General features: G+C 32.6%; 1 protein-coding gene across 17 annotated transcripts in view; it reads left to right on the top strand.

The window, feature by feature from the left end:
* The window catches only part of RIMS2 (regulating synaptic membrane exocytosis 2), a 296,933-nt gene that overhangs the window by 91,505 nt on the left and 187,218 nt on the right, over positions 1 to 18,210 (top strand). For 11 of the 17 annotated variants that reach the window (XM_006760263.2, XM_015561716.1, XM_015561718.1 and 8 more), the window contains 7 exons: positions 2,032 to 2,240; positions 3,756 to 3,875; positions 6,673 to 6,772; positions 7,910 to 8,033; positions 9,159 to 9,205; positions 9,529 to 9,641; positions 15,661 to 15,708. In XM_006760263.2, the coding sequence (XP_006760326.2) occupies positions 2,032 to 2,240; positions 3,756 to 3,875; positions 6,673 to 6,772; positions 7,910 to 8,033; positions 9,159 to 9,205; positions 9,529 to 9,641; positions 15,661 to 15,708 (761 nt within the window). Of the gene's footprint in view, positions 1 to 1,839; positions 1,911 to 2,031; positions 2,241 to 3,755; positions 3,876 to 6,672; positions 6,773 to 7,909; positions 8,034 to 9,158; positions 9,206 to 9,528; positions 9,642 to 15,660; positions 15,709 to 18,210 lie in introns of all 17 variants that reach the window. The other 6 variants (XM_015561719.1, XM_006760265.2, XM_015561726.1 and 3 more) reach the window with 3 other exon arrangements.

The following is an 18,210-nucleotide window of genomic DNA, read 5'->3' as shown; positions in this document are numbered from 1 at the left end:
AAGTCTTTTTTATTTTTTGTTGATTTCAGAGAGGAAGAGGGAGGGAGAGATAGAAACCTCAATGATGAGAGAGCATCATCGATTGGCTGCCTCTTGCATGTCCCACACTGGGGATCGAGCCTGCAACCCGGGCATATGCCCTGACCGGGAATCAAACCATGACCTCCAGGTTCATAGGTCGACACTCAACCACTAAACCATGCCAGCCAGGCATGAGTCTTCATTCTTACAAATATTTTCCAAGTAATATTCTTAAACCTTAATTCTACCTCCAAAGTGCCTCTCAGTTTCCTCTTTTCTTATCACATCTGTTGCCAACACCTTTGTTAAAGCCCTAATCACCTGTCCCATGGATTATTGCAAATGCCTTTTAACTCTTGGTGTCATCCAATTCAATCTCTATTAGATTCATCTTTTAAAAATGTAAATCAGTTTCTATCACCATTTTACTTAAAGTCCTTCAAGAAATGAAATTCAGTCTTTCATGTGGCATAAAAAGGCCCCGCTAAGCTGGTTGGTGCTGCCTCACCAGTCTCCTGGAGCATTATATTTGCCCTCATTCCTTTGGGTTCCGACACACAGGTGTCCTAGCAGTTCTTTCACAGGACCATGCTATTCCTGGAATGTTCTTTCCTCTGCTTTCCACCTGCCTATCTCCTTACGTGTCCTGTAGGCCCCATATTTCAGTTCTCATCTTTAAACATCACTTCTTTAGAGGTGTTCACTGACCCCTAAATTTAAATTAGATATTATTATACTCTCTCGGTGTCTTGTCATTTCCTATGTGACACTGAGGACTTATTTATTTATTGTGTTTATCTCCACTCTGTTGTATGTCTCATCTTTTAACCCCATACACTAGAGCTTAGCGCAATGCATAGCAAATGGAAGGGGATTAGTAAATACTTTTAAACCCTTCCCCATAAATATAGTTTTTAAAAACGTTTCTTTTCCAGAATAGTCTAAACATAAATCCTACATAGCAAATGGAAGGGGATTAGTAAATACTTTTAAATAAGTGAAAGTATAAATAGAGTTTAGAAAGATATATGTGCACATATAGTCTAAACATAAATCCTTTTTCAAAGAAGGAGCATATAAGCATGGGAAGTAGATACTCATTCTTAGTTGTCAGTTACACAAATTATCTGACAAATTATTTCAATTTTTCATTTTATGAGAATGTAATTTCTGAAAAAGTTGAAAATTATTTCACAATAATAAGTAATTCATAATAAAAGTAAGGTTTCTTTTATTTTTACTAATAGAAATTGAGTGCATCTCTTTTGTCACTTTCATACACAACTATTCTTTTGTGTAAGCAATCCTTTTATTTTATCCACTAAATATTTTTAGGAGGTTTCAGCATTAAAACTAATATTGTATTACACTCCAGGAACAACATTTAATTGCTTGGCTTTTGGTTATAGTGGTTATTGGCAAACCACTACTTCTAAAATGTCCTTTACTCTTTGGAGAATAATTCATGTCTGTAAACCAGCATGAAAAAGATAGCATGAGTAACAGACATAACCGATAGTCTTTTTCTTTTTCAGAATATGTATTTTTTTTCATTTCTGTTTATTATTAGCCTTTTCTCTTCTTTTAGGATTTGCGTTCTGTAGGATCTGTCTAGGGATCATAAACTTGATATTCTACATTCTGTAAGTTTTAATCATTTGGAATCCTAGCTTTCTCTTGATATGTGTAGTGAGTATTAGAGACAGAGTCCTTGAAAGCGGACAGTATCACAGAGTTTAAAATGTTGATGATGCCTTTGTCTGTCCTTTCTCTCGCCGTCTCCTTTACTACACTCTCTTGTCTGTCCGACTCTCACAGGAGACATGGATTACAACATGGATTACAACCATACGTCTTGGCATAGCAGTGAGGCATCCCCAATGTCTTTGGTGAGACAAGTGGGGCCTTACTATTGAATCTCTGTCATCATTTCACTTTTCCTTTTTTAATTTACACTTTTGCATGTTTTCTTTTTTGTATCTTTTTTTTTTTTTGATCCCACACCTGTAGGGGACAGTCAAAAGGGAAAAAGAAAAACTAGTGAGCAGGCAGTTTTGTCGGACTCTAACACCAGGTCTGAGAGACAAAAGAAAATGATGTGCTTTGGTGGCCACTCTTTGGAAGAGGATTTGGAATGGTCCGAGCCTCAGATTAAGGACTCTGGGGTAGATACCTGTAGTAGCACAACCCTTAACGAGGAGCATAGCCATAGCGAGAAGGTACTGAGATTTGTGGAGCCTGCCTTTGAAACCTGCTCATTCGGTCTTCGTTTGCTCTCTGTCACTCATTCAAACAGAACATAATAAAAGAACAGGGCATTTCAAGGGTCAATGTAGCATTTCTTAAGGTGCAGAAAAGAAAAACAAAACCAAAACAAACAAATCAAAATAATTTCTTGCTTGCTTTGCTGTTTTTGTTGTTTGACGGCATACCAAAAAAATAAAAAAATAAAAAAAAATAAGTAAATGAAATAAAAATTAGGAACAAAGGAATGTTTTGTCTATGGTCGCATGAGAGACTTTTGTAATGTTATTATAAACTACAAATACAAAGAATTTCTTGGATTGGCTTATTTGATTGCTTGCATACATTTTCCTTGGGATGAAAAATTGTTAATAGTTTGAATCCCAGGCAAAAGGGAGATAATTGGGTCTATTTGCACAGAAAAAGTTGTTTTTCTTTTTTCCCTTTCACTGTCATTTTGCTCTTTTGTTTTATTGTCATAGCATCTCAATGTAGCATTAATTAGTATCAGAACCATTGCCATCTGCTTTGGTATTTATTATTTTTGCTTTTAGCGTAGTGCGACTTTTAAAATCTTGTTACCATATAGATGTGACTGACTGGAACCTGTCTTTTGCCTGCTAAATTTTGCATGAAGATCTGCATGTTACTTTAAGATAACTGTGAAATGTGATTACACAAATCATTGACTTTGTTATTTGACATATAATTCATAATGGAATGGAATGGTGTCATGATTTCTAAAGGGATTGGTTCTGCCCAGAGAAAGAGATAAACTAATATTTTAAAGGTTATATTTAACAATGGGTACCATGGAATTAGCCAATAAAAATCAACTTACTAACTAGATCAAAGACCTGAAGGAATCAATGAACCTCTAAAAAGTGAGAAATGTAATCTATGCCCACCTTTGAAACAGGCGTAGTTCTCCCGGAATCAGTTGGGAAGTTATTTGGGGCATGTGTGTTTCTTGTAAATTTAATCTAGAAACCTATTTCAAGAAAAGCCCCTCATCAGAGGTTTGACTTTAGTGTTTTATAAAATTAGACCTTTTAACTTTTATTGTAATAAGGTCTCTCACAGTTTTCCAAAAGTGTTGGAAGATTAAATTTTCATTTTTAAATGAGTTTACTTTTATAGAATTTTAGGGTTTTTTCCTACCTTGATTTTATTAATCTTCAACATATATGTTATTAAATTAGGGTTTGAACATACTTTCAAGATTTCTTCGACTTTGTAAAACTATATAACTTCAGGATTGTGTCAAAAGACTGTAAGAATTTGATTTGAAGTAATTTGACTTTGAAAAAACAAGATAATAAAATTCAGGTTATTGGCATAAAAAAACATTTTTTGATCAGTGTTTTGAATGCAAACTGGTTTGTGTAATCATAGTACTATGGCAACCTGGCATTTAAAGAGATTGTACAATAAAGGGTCACTTGTCATAAAAGAACATTAATTTTCTTTGTCTTTTGATGCAATGTCAGCACCCCGTGACATGGCAGCCATCGAAAGATGGAGATCGCTTAATTGGTCGTATTTTATTAAATAAGCGTCTGAAAGATGGAAGTGTGCCTCGAGATTCAGGAGCGATGCTTGGCTTGAAGGTATGTGATGAAATATGTAAGATTTTGACTATATTACTTTACAGATTTATCAGAGAAGCAAAAGATACACTAACTCTTTCTACCTATACCAAGTTAGTGGATTTTCTTTCTATTTTCAAGAATTCACAAATATTTGCCCTCAATATCCATTTCTTATTTTTCAAGTTTTATTTAAGAAGTTTCCATTATACTACAATAATACTCATATGTATAATTTTAGAAATTATAATGAGTTATATACTTGAATCCTAAATACAGTGCAAAAACTTATTTTACCTGTACAGTTTGTCCTTTATGTCTATATCTGTGTTTATATTCTATTTATTTATTTATTTATTAATATATTTTTTCTTGACTTCAGAGAGGACGGGAGAGAGAGAGAGGGAGAGAAACATCAATGATGAGAATCATTGATTGGCTGTCTCCTGCATGCTCCCTACTGGGGATTAAGCCCACAATCCAGGCATGTGCCCTGACTGGGAATGAACCATGACCTCCTGGTTCATAGGTCGAGGCTCAACCTCTGAGCCACACTGGCCGAGCTATATTCTATTTAAGTGATAGTTTTAGTCAATGACTAAATATGCAAACTTGAGAAATGTAATACATGTATTATTTGGGAACACAATTTTTGTATTAGTGTAGCAAAATATGTGTCTATTGAGTGTATGTGTTTGTATCTGAGAGAGAATACTATTTGAAGTCTGGAAGCTCAAAAATACTTATGTTAGGAGATTTCATATAAATACTAATTTATATTACACCAAATATGATTGTTTTTTTTTCTTTATTGATTAAGGTATTACATATGTGTCCTTATCCCTTCCCCCCCACCTCACCCCCAATCATGCCCTCAGCCCCCTGGTGTCTGTGGCCATCGGTTAGGTTTATTATGCATGCATTAAAGTCCTTTGGTTGATCTAGTTCTGTCTGTTTTTGTTTGTTTTTTTGTACATCTGTATGGTGAATTAAAAACTGAAGTAAAAAAAGAGTAAATGTTTTAGAGTTAAGCCATTGCTACAGAAGTTTTCCTATAGAACATAGTGAGAAATATTAGAAAACTTTGGGTGTAAGTGGAATTGTGCAACTAACATTTATTGGGTGGCTGCCAACTCATCTGAGCACTTTACATCTATCATTTTGTTTAACAGGCACAACGGATTAAAAAAGCTTAGAGAATTGTCATAACTTGCCCATGGTCACAAGATGGAGATGAAGGTGGGATTTAGATCCAGATCTGCCCAATATCATGTCAAACAGTGTAGTGTGACGGTTAGGAAGTCTTGGCTTGATTTCTGGTTACAGCAGTGACTGGGTACCTGACGGTCTTAGCCTCAGACCCCTCATCTGTACAATGGAGAGAATAATGCTTACTGAATTCTTACAGTAAGTTTAAATATAGCAATATATAAACATTTAGTATAGTGTCTGACACGCTATTAGATAGCAATAATATAGTCAATAATATTATTACTATTAAAATTTGTCAATTCAAAAATAAAATTTTTTAAAAAATTAACATAGGGATGTAAATCTAAAATATCTATATATTTAATTTTCAGAATCAAATATAGGAACAATTAGTATTAACTGTACTGCACTTGAGTTTAATTCATTGCAGTTTGGGAATAAATACATGGAATAAGACAAATTAGTGGTATTTTAATTCAGATATCTTTCACTCACTTTAGAAAAGCATAAATACTATTTTAGTCAACGATATTAGTTGCTATTGTTTGCTTGGCTTGCTATAAAGTTGATATATTGATTGAATTGCAAGAAATGAGAAAGCATTACTTTTGTAAGAGGCTACTCTTGATGGTACATCTATGACTCCACAGCATTATTGGTAATATATATATATTTTCTGAAATATGTACAGGAGTGGGCAAAAGTAAGTTTACAGTTGCGAGTACAAGAAACACAGTTTATTCTTGTATTATTATTTATCGTAGTATTTTTCCATGCGAACAACTATAAACCTACTTTTGCCTTACCCTATTAATAGAAATAAAAAAATAGGAAAAAAATGGGATGCCAATGGTCAACAGTTCACATTAATTCTGATGAGGTTAAGTAAGTGTAATAATTTTCTCAGGAAAAATATATCATCATCATGCACATTATTAATGTGCCTAAAAGGTTACTAATGAAATTTAGGCAGGCTATCATAACTATAGTAAAACTAACAAGTATGTATATTATTGTGATTTTTGAAATCTGAAACAGGATATGTTAATTACATAGCACTGAAATAACATATTTTTAGATGTGACAAAAGTGAAGAATTCTGTAATAAAGAAATTCCAAGTTGTTGTTTTTAAGGTATGCAACATTTTCAACAAATAATGGATTAAGTGCTAAAATATTTGGAATATGTAAAAAGCTTACTCTTGGGATATGTGCTCAGTTCTTAGTAACAACACTATGTTACTTAAAAAATACTTTAAGCCTAGTAAATTATAGTTTTAAAAGCTGCAAATTGTCCCCCGGGCCTGTGTGGCTCAGCTGGTTGAGTGTGCATCAAAGGGCTGCCGGTCTGATTCCAGGTAAGGGCACATGTCCAGGTTGCGGGTTTGATCCCAGGCTGGGATGCATGCAGGAGACAACCAATCCATGTTTCTCTCTCATATTGATGTTTCTCTCTCTTCCTCTCCTTTCCTCTCTCTCCCTCTAAAATCAATAAAAACATATATATATTTTTTAACGTTTCAAATTGTCTAATTATTTTTTACTTGAATATTCAATCATGTTCGTTGGAACGAAGTATCTCCTACTCCTTTTCTTTATTAAACAGGTTGTAGGAGGAAAGATGACTGAATCAGGTCGGCTCTGTGCTTTTATTACCAAAGTGAAAAAAGGAAGTTTAGCTGATACTGTGGGACATCTTAGACCAGGTAGGTTTCTATCTTTGACTGTTCACATTTTAACTGTTACAATTGAGCAGTTACGAAAAGTTACCCTCAAATAGAAGTGATTTGACTAGTAATAAAGTGCTCATTTAACTTAAGTAAATTTAGTAAAAGTAAACCTACTTTTGCCTTACCCTATTAATAGAAATAAAAAAATAGGAAAAAAATGGGATGCCAATGGTCAACAGTTCACATTAATTCTGATGAGGTTAAGTAAGTGTAATAATTTTCATTAATTGCCATTAATGATGGGAAGTAATATTATTTCTTGAACCACATTAGATAAAGGGATTTATTGATTTATTTTTTGATTATGTATTTATTTATTTATTTTGCTCATGGATATTCCTACTCTGTACCTAGTATTCATTTATTTTGTTTCCCATAAGCTTTAACTTTTTTTTTTAAAATTCCAACATAGTTTAGGAAAAAAACTTCATAGATAAATGTATATTTCCTAAAGTGTGTTATTCTTTATCTCTAATGGATAGGAGAGATCCTTCAGTGCCTTGGAGAGGATTCAGTAAGATACTAAATGTTAAGCTTTCTACAAGAGAATTTAGACAAAGTGCTCAGCCAACTTAGAATGCAGACTCATGAAACCTATAAAGTGGAGACTGACCTTGATAGTTTCTAGGATTAGAATTTCGGTTGGAATTAACATTTCTCTGTCACCAAGATGGTGACATAGTTCACTCCCAGTGCTCAGCCAACTTAGAATGCAGACTCATGAAACCTATAAAGTGGAGACTGACCTTGATAGTTTCTAGGATTAGAATTTCGGTTGGAATTAACGTTTCGATGTCGGTGACATAGTTCACTCCTGCCTTTGCTCCCCTTCACAAGAAGAACTAACAGCTATTCATGGACAAGACATCAGAGAAAATCCTGGAGAGCACAGAGATCATTGTTACGTAATTTTTTTTTCCTGACCCTTGGCCTTTTGGGTGAAATATACCAATCATCCTTGTCATCAAATTTTATGCCACTGGAGCTGTTCTCAGTATGTTTCACAATGGTCGTTTTACTCAGTGGGGGTTATTGCAGCATAAGATTGCTTTGTTTTGAGTGCATGGGATTAGATTTTCTTTCTAAGGTGATCATTACTGATACACACAATAGGTGATGAAGTGTTAGAATGGAACGGAAGGCTGTTGCAAGGAGCCACATTTGAAGAAGTCTATAACATCATTCTGGAATCCAAACCGGAACCACAAGTGGAGCTTGTTGTTTCAAGGCCTATTGGGTGAGTGGGTCTGAGCACTTTTCATATGTATAGAGTTGATTACATTAAACAATTTATGAAGCGCAATCCAAAACTGTCTGATTGCCTTATCAAAATACATTACTTTGAGGACATTTCTTTTACTAAAAACACCTCACCAAAAATCGTGACATCTCTGTCTGTAAAGTTAATTACAAAAGAAGAACCCAGAGCTATCGAAAAAGCCAGCTTCTCAGGCCGAAGCCTCAGTTTCCTCACCTGTACAATGGGCATGACAACAGCACCTCCCTTGAGGTGTATTAAATTTATGTTCATGGTGAAAGCTTTCTAGGGTAGAGGCTATAGAAATTATTTCTTGCTATAGAATATAATGCCTAGTTTTCATTCATTTAGGATATTATTTTGTTATCTTTTTATCCTGTAGAAAATGACTTATGTTGGTAACTTAGTTTTTGAAATGTTCCTTTCAAAAGTAATGAATCTAGCACATGAAATTGTATCTGTTTTTCATTTTGTCTTTTCGAAGTTTTTTATTATGTTAAAACTGTACCGTATCAACCTAGTATATTAATCAAATGTATTTCTTCATATTAAAAGATACTCTAAACATTTTTGTTTAATGTCTTAAATATTCTTTTATGTAATTTTCTGAATGATCTTAACCATTAATATCTACCCCTTTTGGCAAATCTCAAAAGAAAATGTACATTTTTTGTGTGTGTAAATGCAGTTACGTAGTAATTTTGTAAGTCCAGTAAGGAACATGTTTGCATTTTTCTCAGTGGAGTTACTACATTTAAAAAGTTTCAATCAGAATCTGAATAATTAAATTTTTGTTTTGGTGATACTTTACTTGCATTTTAATATTATTGATTTAGAACAGCGGCAAGTAAAAATAAAGAATGGAATAGACTTACAATGTATCTATAAAACTTGTTGAATGTAGACATTTTTTAGAATGGGTAATTGTTTAGTGAGGCATATAGAAAATAAAGTATATGTTTCTATACATCTGCTATAAATGGGTATAAATTTTAATATTTTTTAATTAATGGTCTTAACCAAGAATATAGGTTGATAATGATGAAAACAGTAGTTGCATTAATTGTTGCAACAATTTCTTGTTTTCCTTTTCTATCATTTCAGAGATATACCAAGAATACCTGATAGCACACATGGACAACTGGAGTCCAGTAAGTTTTATATGTTCTAGAAGAGAATGTTGTTAATAATGTCATTCATCAGGAGAAAATTAAGTATCCCATTCGCCCCATTTTTACTCACTCTCCAATTTTTTCCTTCCCCTCCATTCAAATAATTCATGCATGTCACTTCTGAGTACTAAACTTCACTTATGCTCCAGTAAACCTTCTAAACACTTTGGAACATTGTGGCTAGGAAAGTGGAATGACATTCTGTGGACATTAAAAATAAAATTTAAGAGCTAGATGGTGAAGATGATGAATACCAGTGAAGAGCCATTGTTGTTATTCTTTATGTGTGATTGCCATTTCAGGTTCTAGCTCATTTGAATCTCAAAAAATGGATCGTCCTTCTATTTCCGTTACCTCTCCCATGAGTCCCGGCATGCTGCGAGATGTTCCACAGTTTTTATCTGGACAACTTTCAGTACGTAATCACTAAATTAATTTCTCTTTTTGGAAAATTAAGTAGTGTTTTTATTATATGTTGCTAGTTTTTGGTAAACCAAGTTCTTCTTAGAATATAATTGTGCCTCTAACCATCAACACTCTCATTCTTAGTAATTAATTGAAATTAAATTTTAATTATTTACCATAGTGCTTTCTTTATTAGAGTTAGGTTTCCTGTAATGTAATGAGCTTAAGAATTTGTGAAGATATCTACAATGTTTTTTACTTTAGTAAATATTCCAAAATTCAAGGTTATGGTTTTTGCTCAATATCCTAAAAAGACTATAATGTGTCATGAATTTTTAAGGGTAATAAAAATTCTGCAACAAAGATGGTATATGTAAGATAAAAGTAAACATTTATGTACTTTTCCTGCTTTTCAACCTTAAGATGCTTTTGTCAACAGACAGAATTAAGTACATGAGTAAATATATAATTGACTACGAAGTACACCAGATGATTTTTATATTAAATGATCCCTAATTCGAATATTTTATAATGGAAGTTAAAAGTTCAGTTATGTGTTTTATGTCTATATTAGAAGAGCTTTGCAAATGTAAGCCCTCACTTTTTTGTTAACTTCTTCAGTTTTATTTCCCTTTTTAAACCATTTTAAAATGTTAAAATATTAAAATTTATCCATCCATATTTTAGAAAAATAAGGTTAGTATTGACAATAATGTCACTAAGTTATTAAACTTGAAACTTTATGGATATTAAGAACTATTTAGAAACTCAAAATTCAGACACTGAGTTTTGTATAAAAATTATCCATAAAAACTAAACTATTCTTGGACTAATATTTTAAGAGCAAAAGGAAAAATCTTTACTAAATAAGCTACAAAACTTCTTTTATATTTTTAGGAGAAAGGGAGATGTTTGATTTTTACTAAATTTTCATTAATTTTAAGAAGATATAGAAACTATAAGCACACTTAGCATATTAAAGTTTACTGAACGAGTCATTAGACATGTCTGTTCTGGAGGTATTTTGATCAAAAAGGTGACAATTAAAAATAGTTACGTAAGGAAAATATTGCGCTACTGTTAGGAGATTGTAAATGTCTTACTAAAGTAAATTTCTTCTCTTTATTCTTTTCCTTTCTCTTTCATAAACAGAGTGAACTTTTCATTTGAGGACAATGGTCTTTTTTATTTTTCCACAATAAGTAGAATCTTTCTCCTTATTCTCTTACATATATTGTCAGTACGAATGTTATTTATGGTTACAAATATATATATGTCTTTTTCCCCCACCATTTTAGGAAGTGGTAATAAATGTTAGCTGTTTTTCTTTTTTATGGCTGTATTTAAATAGTTCATCTTTAAGTAATGTTTTGGGTAGCTGGATGATGCCAGTATATAAATAAGTATGTGTGTGTGTGTGTGTGTGTGTGTGTGTGTGTGTGTACGTGCGCGTGCGCAATTGGCTTCAGTTGGTGGAGGAGGAAGGAGTGGAAGACATACTTCCATGATAAGTACCACTTTGTTACCTCATTTAAATTCCCAAGGCCCTATTACAAATTGGACTAGGAAAGATTTAGACAAATTTCAGATTTTTTGATTTTTCCTCATAGTTCAAAATGAATACAGTAATAAGGTAAACTGTTAAATATTTAGGGGAAATATAAACATAAAAGTTTTACTTATAAATATTTATAATGTTATAAAGTTATAGTTCTTAAATTCATAAATGATGCTGGTTTAAAATCCATGTAATTGCAATTTTGTATACATACCATTTTATCATTTTCTTATTAGTTAGAAGAAATATGTTCCAATAAGATAATCTTTACAAATATAATAATATTTGTTATGGTAAATCTAGAAAGTATAGATAAATAAATAAATAACAATAAAAATCACTTATAGTCCTGCCACTAAAAGATAACTATTCATATAATTATAATTTTTTAAACAAAACTAACAAATTCATGTATACTATTTGTAAACCTTCTTTTTCATTTACTAATATTGTGCAGTTTTTCCTTAAACTTAAAAAAAATTGCTTAAAATGATTTTAATACCTATTTATTACTCCTTTTTTAACTTAATTTGTTATAATGGGATATTTTGTTTCTCATTTATGTTATTATAAATAACGATGCCATGGAAATCCTTTAATATAAGTCTTGCATATTTTGTTAGGACAAAATATTTTGTTGGGACAACTTTCCAGAATTAACATTGAAACATGAAAGGAAAAGAAAATTTTAAGGTTCTTGAGATCTACTGCCCAATTTCCCCCAAAAATATTTTGGCAAATTATCTCCAATTATCTGTTTAAGAAATATATGTTAAGGTCTGATTCCAGTTCAGCCATAATACTGGTAGCTGAGAATACAACAGTGAACAAGATAAACATGAATTTTACACTCATGAAACTTAATTTTATACTTATTCTTTGCAGGCAGGAAAATATGAGCATTATACCCTTTGGATATAGTCTTTCCCTTTATATTTAATCCTATTTCTGCCAACTGGAGGCAATTTTGGTATGCTGTAATGATGTAGAGGTTGGAAAAAGTGTGTCCACATATATCACCCTTTGGTAACACCCCTAGAAAGTCACAAGGCAGCATCACAATGTCTGTATCCTTGCATCTTATCTTTGGGCATTATTGCTTTTGGTGAGAGTTTACCAGGCCCATAACTCATTTACACAATCATGACATTGCTAATGCCTGAGAAAAAAGATAATTTGCCTGATATGTGAGCCGCCCTTCCTAATATACTCATGTCAGTTCAAGGACTGATACATGCTCAAGTATAAAATATACATACAATGCAAATGGTTGTTTCAACTTTCATGCTCAAGGTTGTTGTTGATTCTTAAAATATTATGCAGTGTATTTCCTCTCCATGCTCGAATTGTGCTGCTGCTTGTGGTTATTCTAGGGCATGGCTAGGAGAGTGCCAGTAATGGACGTGGTGAGACAATCAGTGTGAGTTCATGGTCATGACACCTGGACTATATGTTAGCCTTTTCACTATCAGCATTCCCATGTGGATTTAAAAAAAAAAAAAGTGTTCTTCCATATTGAGCAGTTTCCTTCTTCAGAGAATTACTTTTATAATGTCTCAATATTTTTAAATTAATTTGCAGTTTTCGGCTACTTTTTTGATAATTAAGATAAAAAATATAGCTCTCCTGGCTTTTAAAAGTGAGAAATGGCTCAGAATTCGTGTTTACTATAGGAATACACTGACTTTTTTTTTGACAATCTTATTTTACTTTAGGGCTTGTGGTTGTCTTATGGTTGCAATGTTTCCCTGAGTTACTTTGTTTTAATATTTTTCTGACTCCATTTTTAGTGATGAGTTTGTAAATGCTGTACCTATCCATGACATATGCCCCTTTTTAAAGAGAATAAGTAGCTGAACAATATATATCTTTTATATCTCTTTAGAAACTCTAGACTTTTTAAAACTTTCTGCAAACTAAGGTTTTTTTCTTTGAGCATTTATCTTTCAGCCCTGTTGTCACAGTCTTGTTATTCCAGAAGCATTGCTTAAAAGGACTGTCCTAAATATAGCAGTACAGTATATAGTAGAAAGTGACATTAAAAGTGCAAAATAAATTGTGGTGCACAAAATCATATTCTTTATTTGGATGAGGCTGAACTGTTACAGATATCAGGTATTTCATGTTTGAAAATAATGCAGTAATGTTCATTACAAGTTGCAATGAAATACATAATACTTCAATGTGAAATATCCAGAATCCATAGGGACAGAAGCGGCTCAGTGGTTGTCAGGAATTAGGATGATGGGGGCACAGGGAGTGGTTACTTAACAGATAAACAACAGCTTATGGGGCGATGAAAAAGCTTTGAAAGTAGAGGGAGGTGGTGGTTGCACAGCATCGTGAATGCACTAAATGCCTCTGGATTGCACACTTTAAAATGCTTTGTCGAATTTGAACTCACTTAAAAAAAACTAATAAATCAAAATATGTTTTTATAGCCAAGTTTAAAGTGTGAACTTATGGGTGAAGATAATTTAAATTGCCATAGAATTTAGACAGTTGATTTCGGGAATTCCATGAGTTGCCCTTTTGAGATCATTTTAGAAGGTTGACAATGATTGCTTTAAAGATTAGTTTACTTTAAAGTACTGTTTCTTTTAAAGTAATTTTTTAGTTTATGAAGTAATATTTACTTCCATTACCTTGATATTTTTGGTGTAAAACAGGTAGAACAGGTGAGAGGGCAAGGAAAATAAAATCTACTAAATAAAGTACCTTGTTAGTGCTTTTCTTTTTTCTTTATCTAAATCCTCACCTGAGGATATTTTTACATTAATGTTTAGAGAGAGTGGAAGGAAGAAGGAGAGACACAGAGAGGGAAACGGTGATGTGAGAGACACATCGATTGGTTGCCTCCTGCAAGCGTCCGTCTTGGGGGCAGGGATCAAGTATGCAACTGAGGTACGTGCCCTTGGCCAGAATTGAACCTGGGACCCTTCAGTCCTCTGGCCAACACTCTGTCCACTGAGCCAAACCAGGTCGGGCATTAGTTCTTTACCTTGGTGTACCTACTTTATCTATATGCATTTCATACATCCCTTCCCCATCTGAGTTGTGCAGACAAGGGTCAGTAACACACTCCATATCTAAACATTTGTTTCTTCCTTGGGGTGGGTTTCCACACAAAAAGGAAGACAGCGGAGATTTGGGACTCCTTAGTTTTTGGAGAGAGAGCATGAGGATGACTCATGATTGAATGATAGTCTATTTTTACAGTCTTCTTTCCTCTAGGTCTTAGATTTATGTCTGACAAAGTGTAAGTCTGATGATAGGTAAATTGGGCACCAGTGCTCCTAGTCCCTATTAACTGCCCCCATCTCGCAGGGGAATTAGACAAGAGAGACATCCATGAGAAATGTAAGGAATGGAATGGAATTTTGGCGAAAGAAGCAAAATTAAATGCCTTGAAATCCATTCCCAAACTCAGAGATACGCATCTGATTTTGTTCCTGATGTAACTGTGGGCATGCCTTAATAAAGGCACACAATTCTGATTGTTGTGGTGTTTTTGTCGGAAACAGTTTCAAATGAAAACAAAATAAGTCAGAAGAGAAATCAAATTTGATTTCACTCAAAGAATATGAAATAGAGTGATTTAATCAGAGGCAGGCTCTATCATCTACTTTTAGAGTATCTTACCTTTTGTTTGAGTATCTAGCCTTTTTCGTGGTGGTGTTCTGTTTCTCTTTCCTTATCTACAAATTGGATATAATACTGACACCCACCTAGTGTTGTTGGAGGCAATAAACTTGCAATAAATAGTAAATGCTTGGAAAAATATAGAGAACAATACAAATAAAAATAAATAAGATACGTATTTTCATTAATAGGTATGATAATCTCAAGTGGTACATAATAAATGTCTGAAAATGGTATAAATCCTTAAAGTATGAATTACCTAATTAATCCAGTGCATTCCAGCATACTTTTATCTTACTGTTACATTCTTTTAACAATTAATGCTAAGCCGACTTGACTAATGTTTTTTAGATTTTTGTTAGTCATATCATTTTGGACAAGTCACAGTTCCTTGTAAAAATGTCTTTTCACTAATAATTCTCTAATGCATTCTTATCTCATGTCATCTGGATTGTGATTTTTTTTTTTTCTATATAGTGTGCTTAAGGGGGAAACCTGACATTTCTTGGCTAATGGGTTCCGTTTGTAATTATTCTTTCAGACTTTATGAGACTGAGTATGTTATTTTACATTGGGGCTTAATTTCTGTTGTTTTTATTATTGCACTTAACACTGATTTAAAAATTTTAAGATTTTATATATGTTAGCATTTTGGCAAAATTAAGTTATTCATTACGTGATGTAATTAATTTAGACATATATTGTCACGGGAAAATTATATTTGAGGGGTGGTAGTTGTACGTGTTGGTTTTTACTTTGGTCTTTTAGTTCCAGCGTGTTGTCCTTTTGGTTTTGTTTTATTGCTTTTTTCTTTAATTTTGCTTACCAGAGCCAAAGCCTTAGTAGAAGAACAACGCCTTTTGTTCCTAGGGTTCAGGTAAAGGCCTTGTCTGCCTGATAGAAACTAAAGCTGTGTTTTACCCCTTATTTGTATGTTTTTGGAAAATGCGTAGTAGGAAAACATGTTTTGGTATGTTGCTCCAAGTCATATTATTGACTTTCAAATCATTTTATGAGCCGGCTTGTAAGATTCTGCATGGGGATTAAAAAACAATAAAAATTTAAAGAGACAATTTTTGTTAGTGATTTTATATGATGAACTGAATACCAAAAGTCATGGATACAAAGTGACATTTAATGTAGACTCTACTTACATATGTACCATCAAAAGAAAAAGCTAATTTAACTGTTGATTTTTGCCTTTGTTTTGTCTCTTTAAATCATTCATTATGTCACTTCACATCTACATTTGTTTGCATTTTCCAAACAATAACTCCTTGAGGAGATTGGCAAATAAATTTGTACCTTATTGAAAATATGAATTTTATGCCTATTATATATAAGGTTCAACATTTGGAACGTGTAATACTTTGAAAGAACAAAATCACAATTCCCAATTAAAAAGTGTTGGGTTTATTTTGTTTACATTTTGTAATTGTAATTTCATTTAATTTTTCTGTAATAATTGGATACAAGTTGTTTGCCTCTTTTCACTAGGAAACCCTTATATGGTAAAGTAATATCAATATAGTTTTTTTAAAAAGGTAGTATTACTAGTATGCTTCCCTTGCTTTGCTGCATGTATTTTTTTTATTGTTATTGCTGATTTTGAGTAATGCCAATTTAGTTTAAATATTAAAAATTAAAATTGTTCTAGTTAATATTATATAGTATAAAATATTTACTTGTGCTACTCAGGTTCTGCTTAGGAAGTTTAAAAATGGTTACATGGTTAAGCTGGAATGATAATTATGTTAAAACAATTAGAATAATACCAAGAGTTTTATTAATGAAAATGAAGTAAATATAAAGACATATGTCATATTTAGATTTGTGAAATACATTTGTTATGTTTTGGAGAATCAACAGATATACTAACCATTCATTTAAAAAGCACAGATAAAGAATTTCAAAATGAGATAAAATAATCTAGCTAATAAAATGATTATATTTTGATAAAGTGAACTGGATATATATTAAAAACTTCAATGCAAGTCCTGTAATATAAAATGAAAATTGGAGCTATTGATCAACTGCCCAGTTTAAGAGAGTTTATTAAAAAGTGTAATTTTGATAAAAAATCATTAAAATTAAAATGTGCCTGTTTCATATCTATATATTTAAACATTTATATACTTGTAACGTTTAATTCAATAAGTTCTTACTTAGTATAAAAATATGAAAGTTATATGCCTAATATTTGTATAAAAATGAATATTACTAAAAAGTGCTGTTATTTTTCCATGGCATAAGAAAATCGAAAAAGAATACTCTTTATCAGACATTCGACATATATATCTCAGATGTTTAGCTTTAATGATTTCAAAGGAGTAAAAGTATTGCCTGTGGCGATGGCTTAGCCTCAATCCTTAAAAAAAACACAACTCACAGAAATGAGCTTAGTCTAATAATCATCATTGTTTCTTTGTTTCTTAAGTGTAAAGTTTATTGGAAATTTTTTTTTTAGCTTTTTAGTGTTTTCTTTTCTCCTTAAGGTGTCTAATATTGAATTTTTAATATCATAGAAAAATAAAGCAATTGCCTTTTTTATTTCTATAGACAGTAGAGAATATCAGAAATTAATCTGGTTTTGATCACACATTTTAGAGGAACCATGGTGCATGCTATCTGCAGACATCTGTTCATGTCATACACAAGACACTCATTTCTTACCTTTTTGCTTTGTTTTCCCTTCATGTCTTTTTCCAGAACAACTTAGTCTTTTCCCCACTTACCCTCATCTGTATCTATGTTCTGATATTGTTAGGCAAGCAAATATGTCAACTTTTTTCTCCATTCAAATGTTAGAGGCTTTTCTTTCAGGTTGATCCCATAATCTAAGGCCATGGTTCTCAAACTGTAATGTCCGTGGGAATTGGAGGACTTTGTTAAAATGGTAATTCCTGGACCCTATTCTGATTCACTAGGTGAGAGGTGGGCCACAGGAACTTTTAGCTTCTTCACACATAAACCAGATGACCCTGACGCAGGAGGTCTGTGAACCGCAGATTAGCTGGTCTGTTTAAACGGAACAGTTCTGTTATGAAAACCTTTTATAACACAGCAGCAAGATAACACCTGCATTAAACAAGGACTTAACACAACTAAGAGAGGAGTAATTATAATTTTAAAAATTTAAATATTTCTTCTGTAGTTCTATAAGAGGGCTGATTCTATTTGACAAAGAAAGGGAAACATATAAATAATTTTATATACTCTTCTGGGCCATCTGTCTTCCTCTTCCCTGCGCAGCTTCTCAGTCCCTAAAATACAAAGTGAGGGAGTGAACAAGCCCTGTTAGCTTGGCCCAGACCTGACTGTCCACTTTAGAGAAGAGAAGGAAGGACTGACATTAGATATGTATATTTAAGTTTTGTAA

Source organism: Myotis davidii, unplaced genomic scaffold, assembly GCF_000327345.1.
Source record: "Myotis davidii unplaced genomic scaffold, ASM32734v1 scaffold497, whole genome shotgun sequence".
NCBI lineage: Eukaryota > Metazoa > Chordata > Mammalia > Chiroptera > Vespertilionidae > Myotis > Myotis davidii.
Note: the sequence above shows the minus strand (reverse complement) of the source record. Positions and strands in the feature narration are given on the sequence as shown.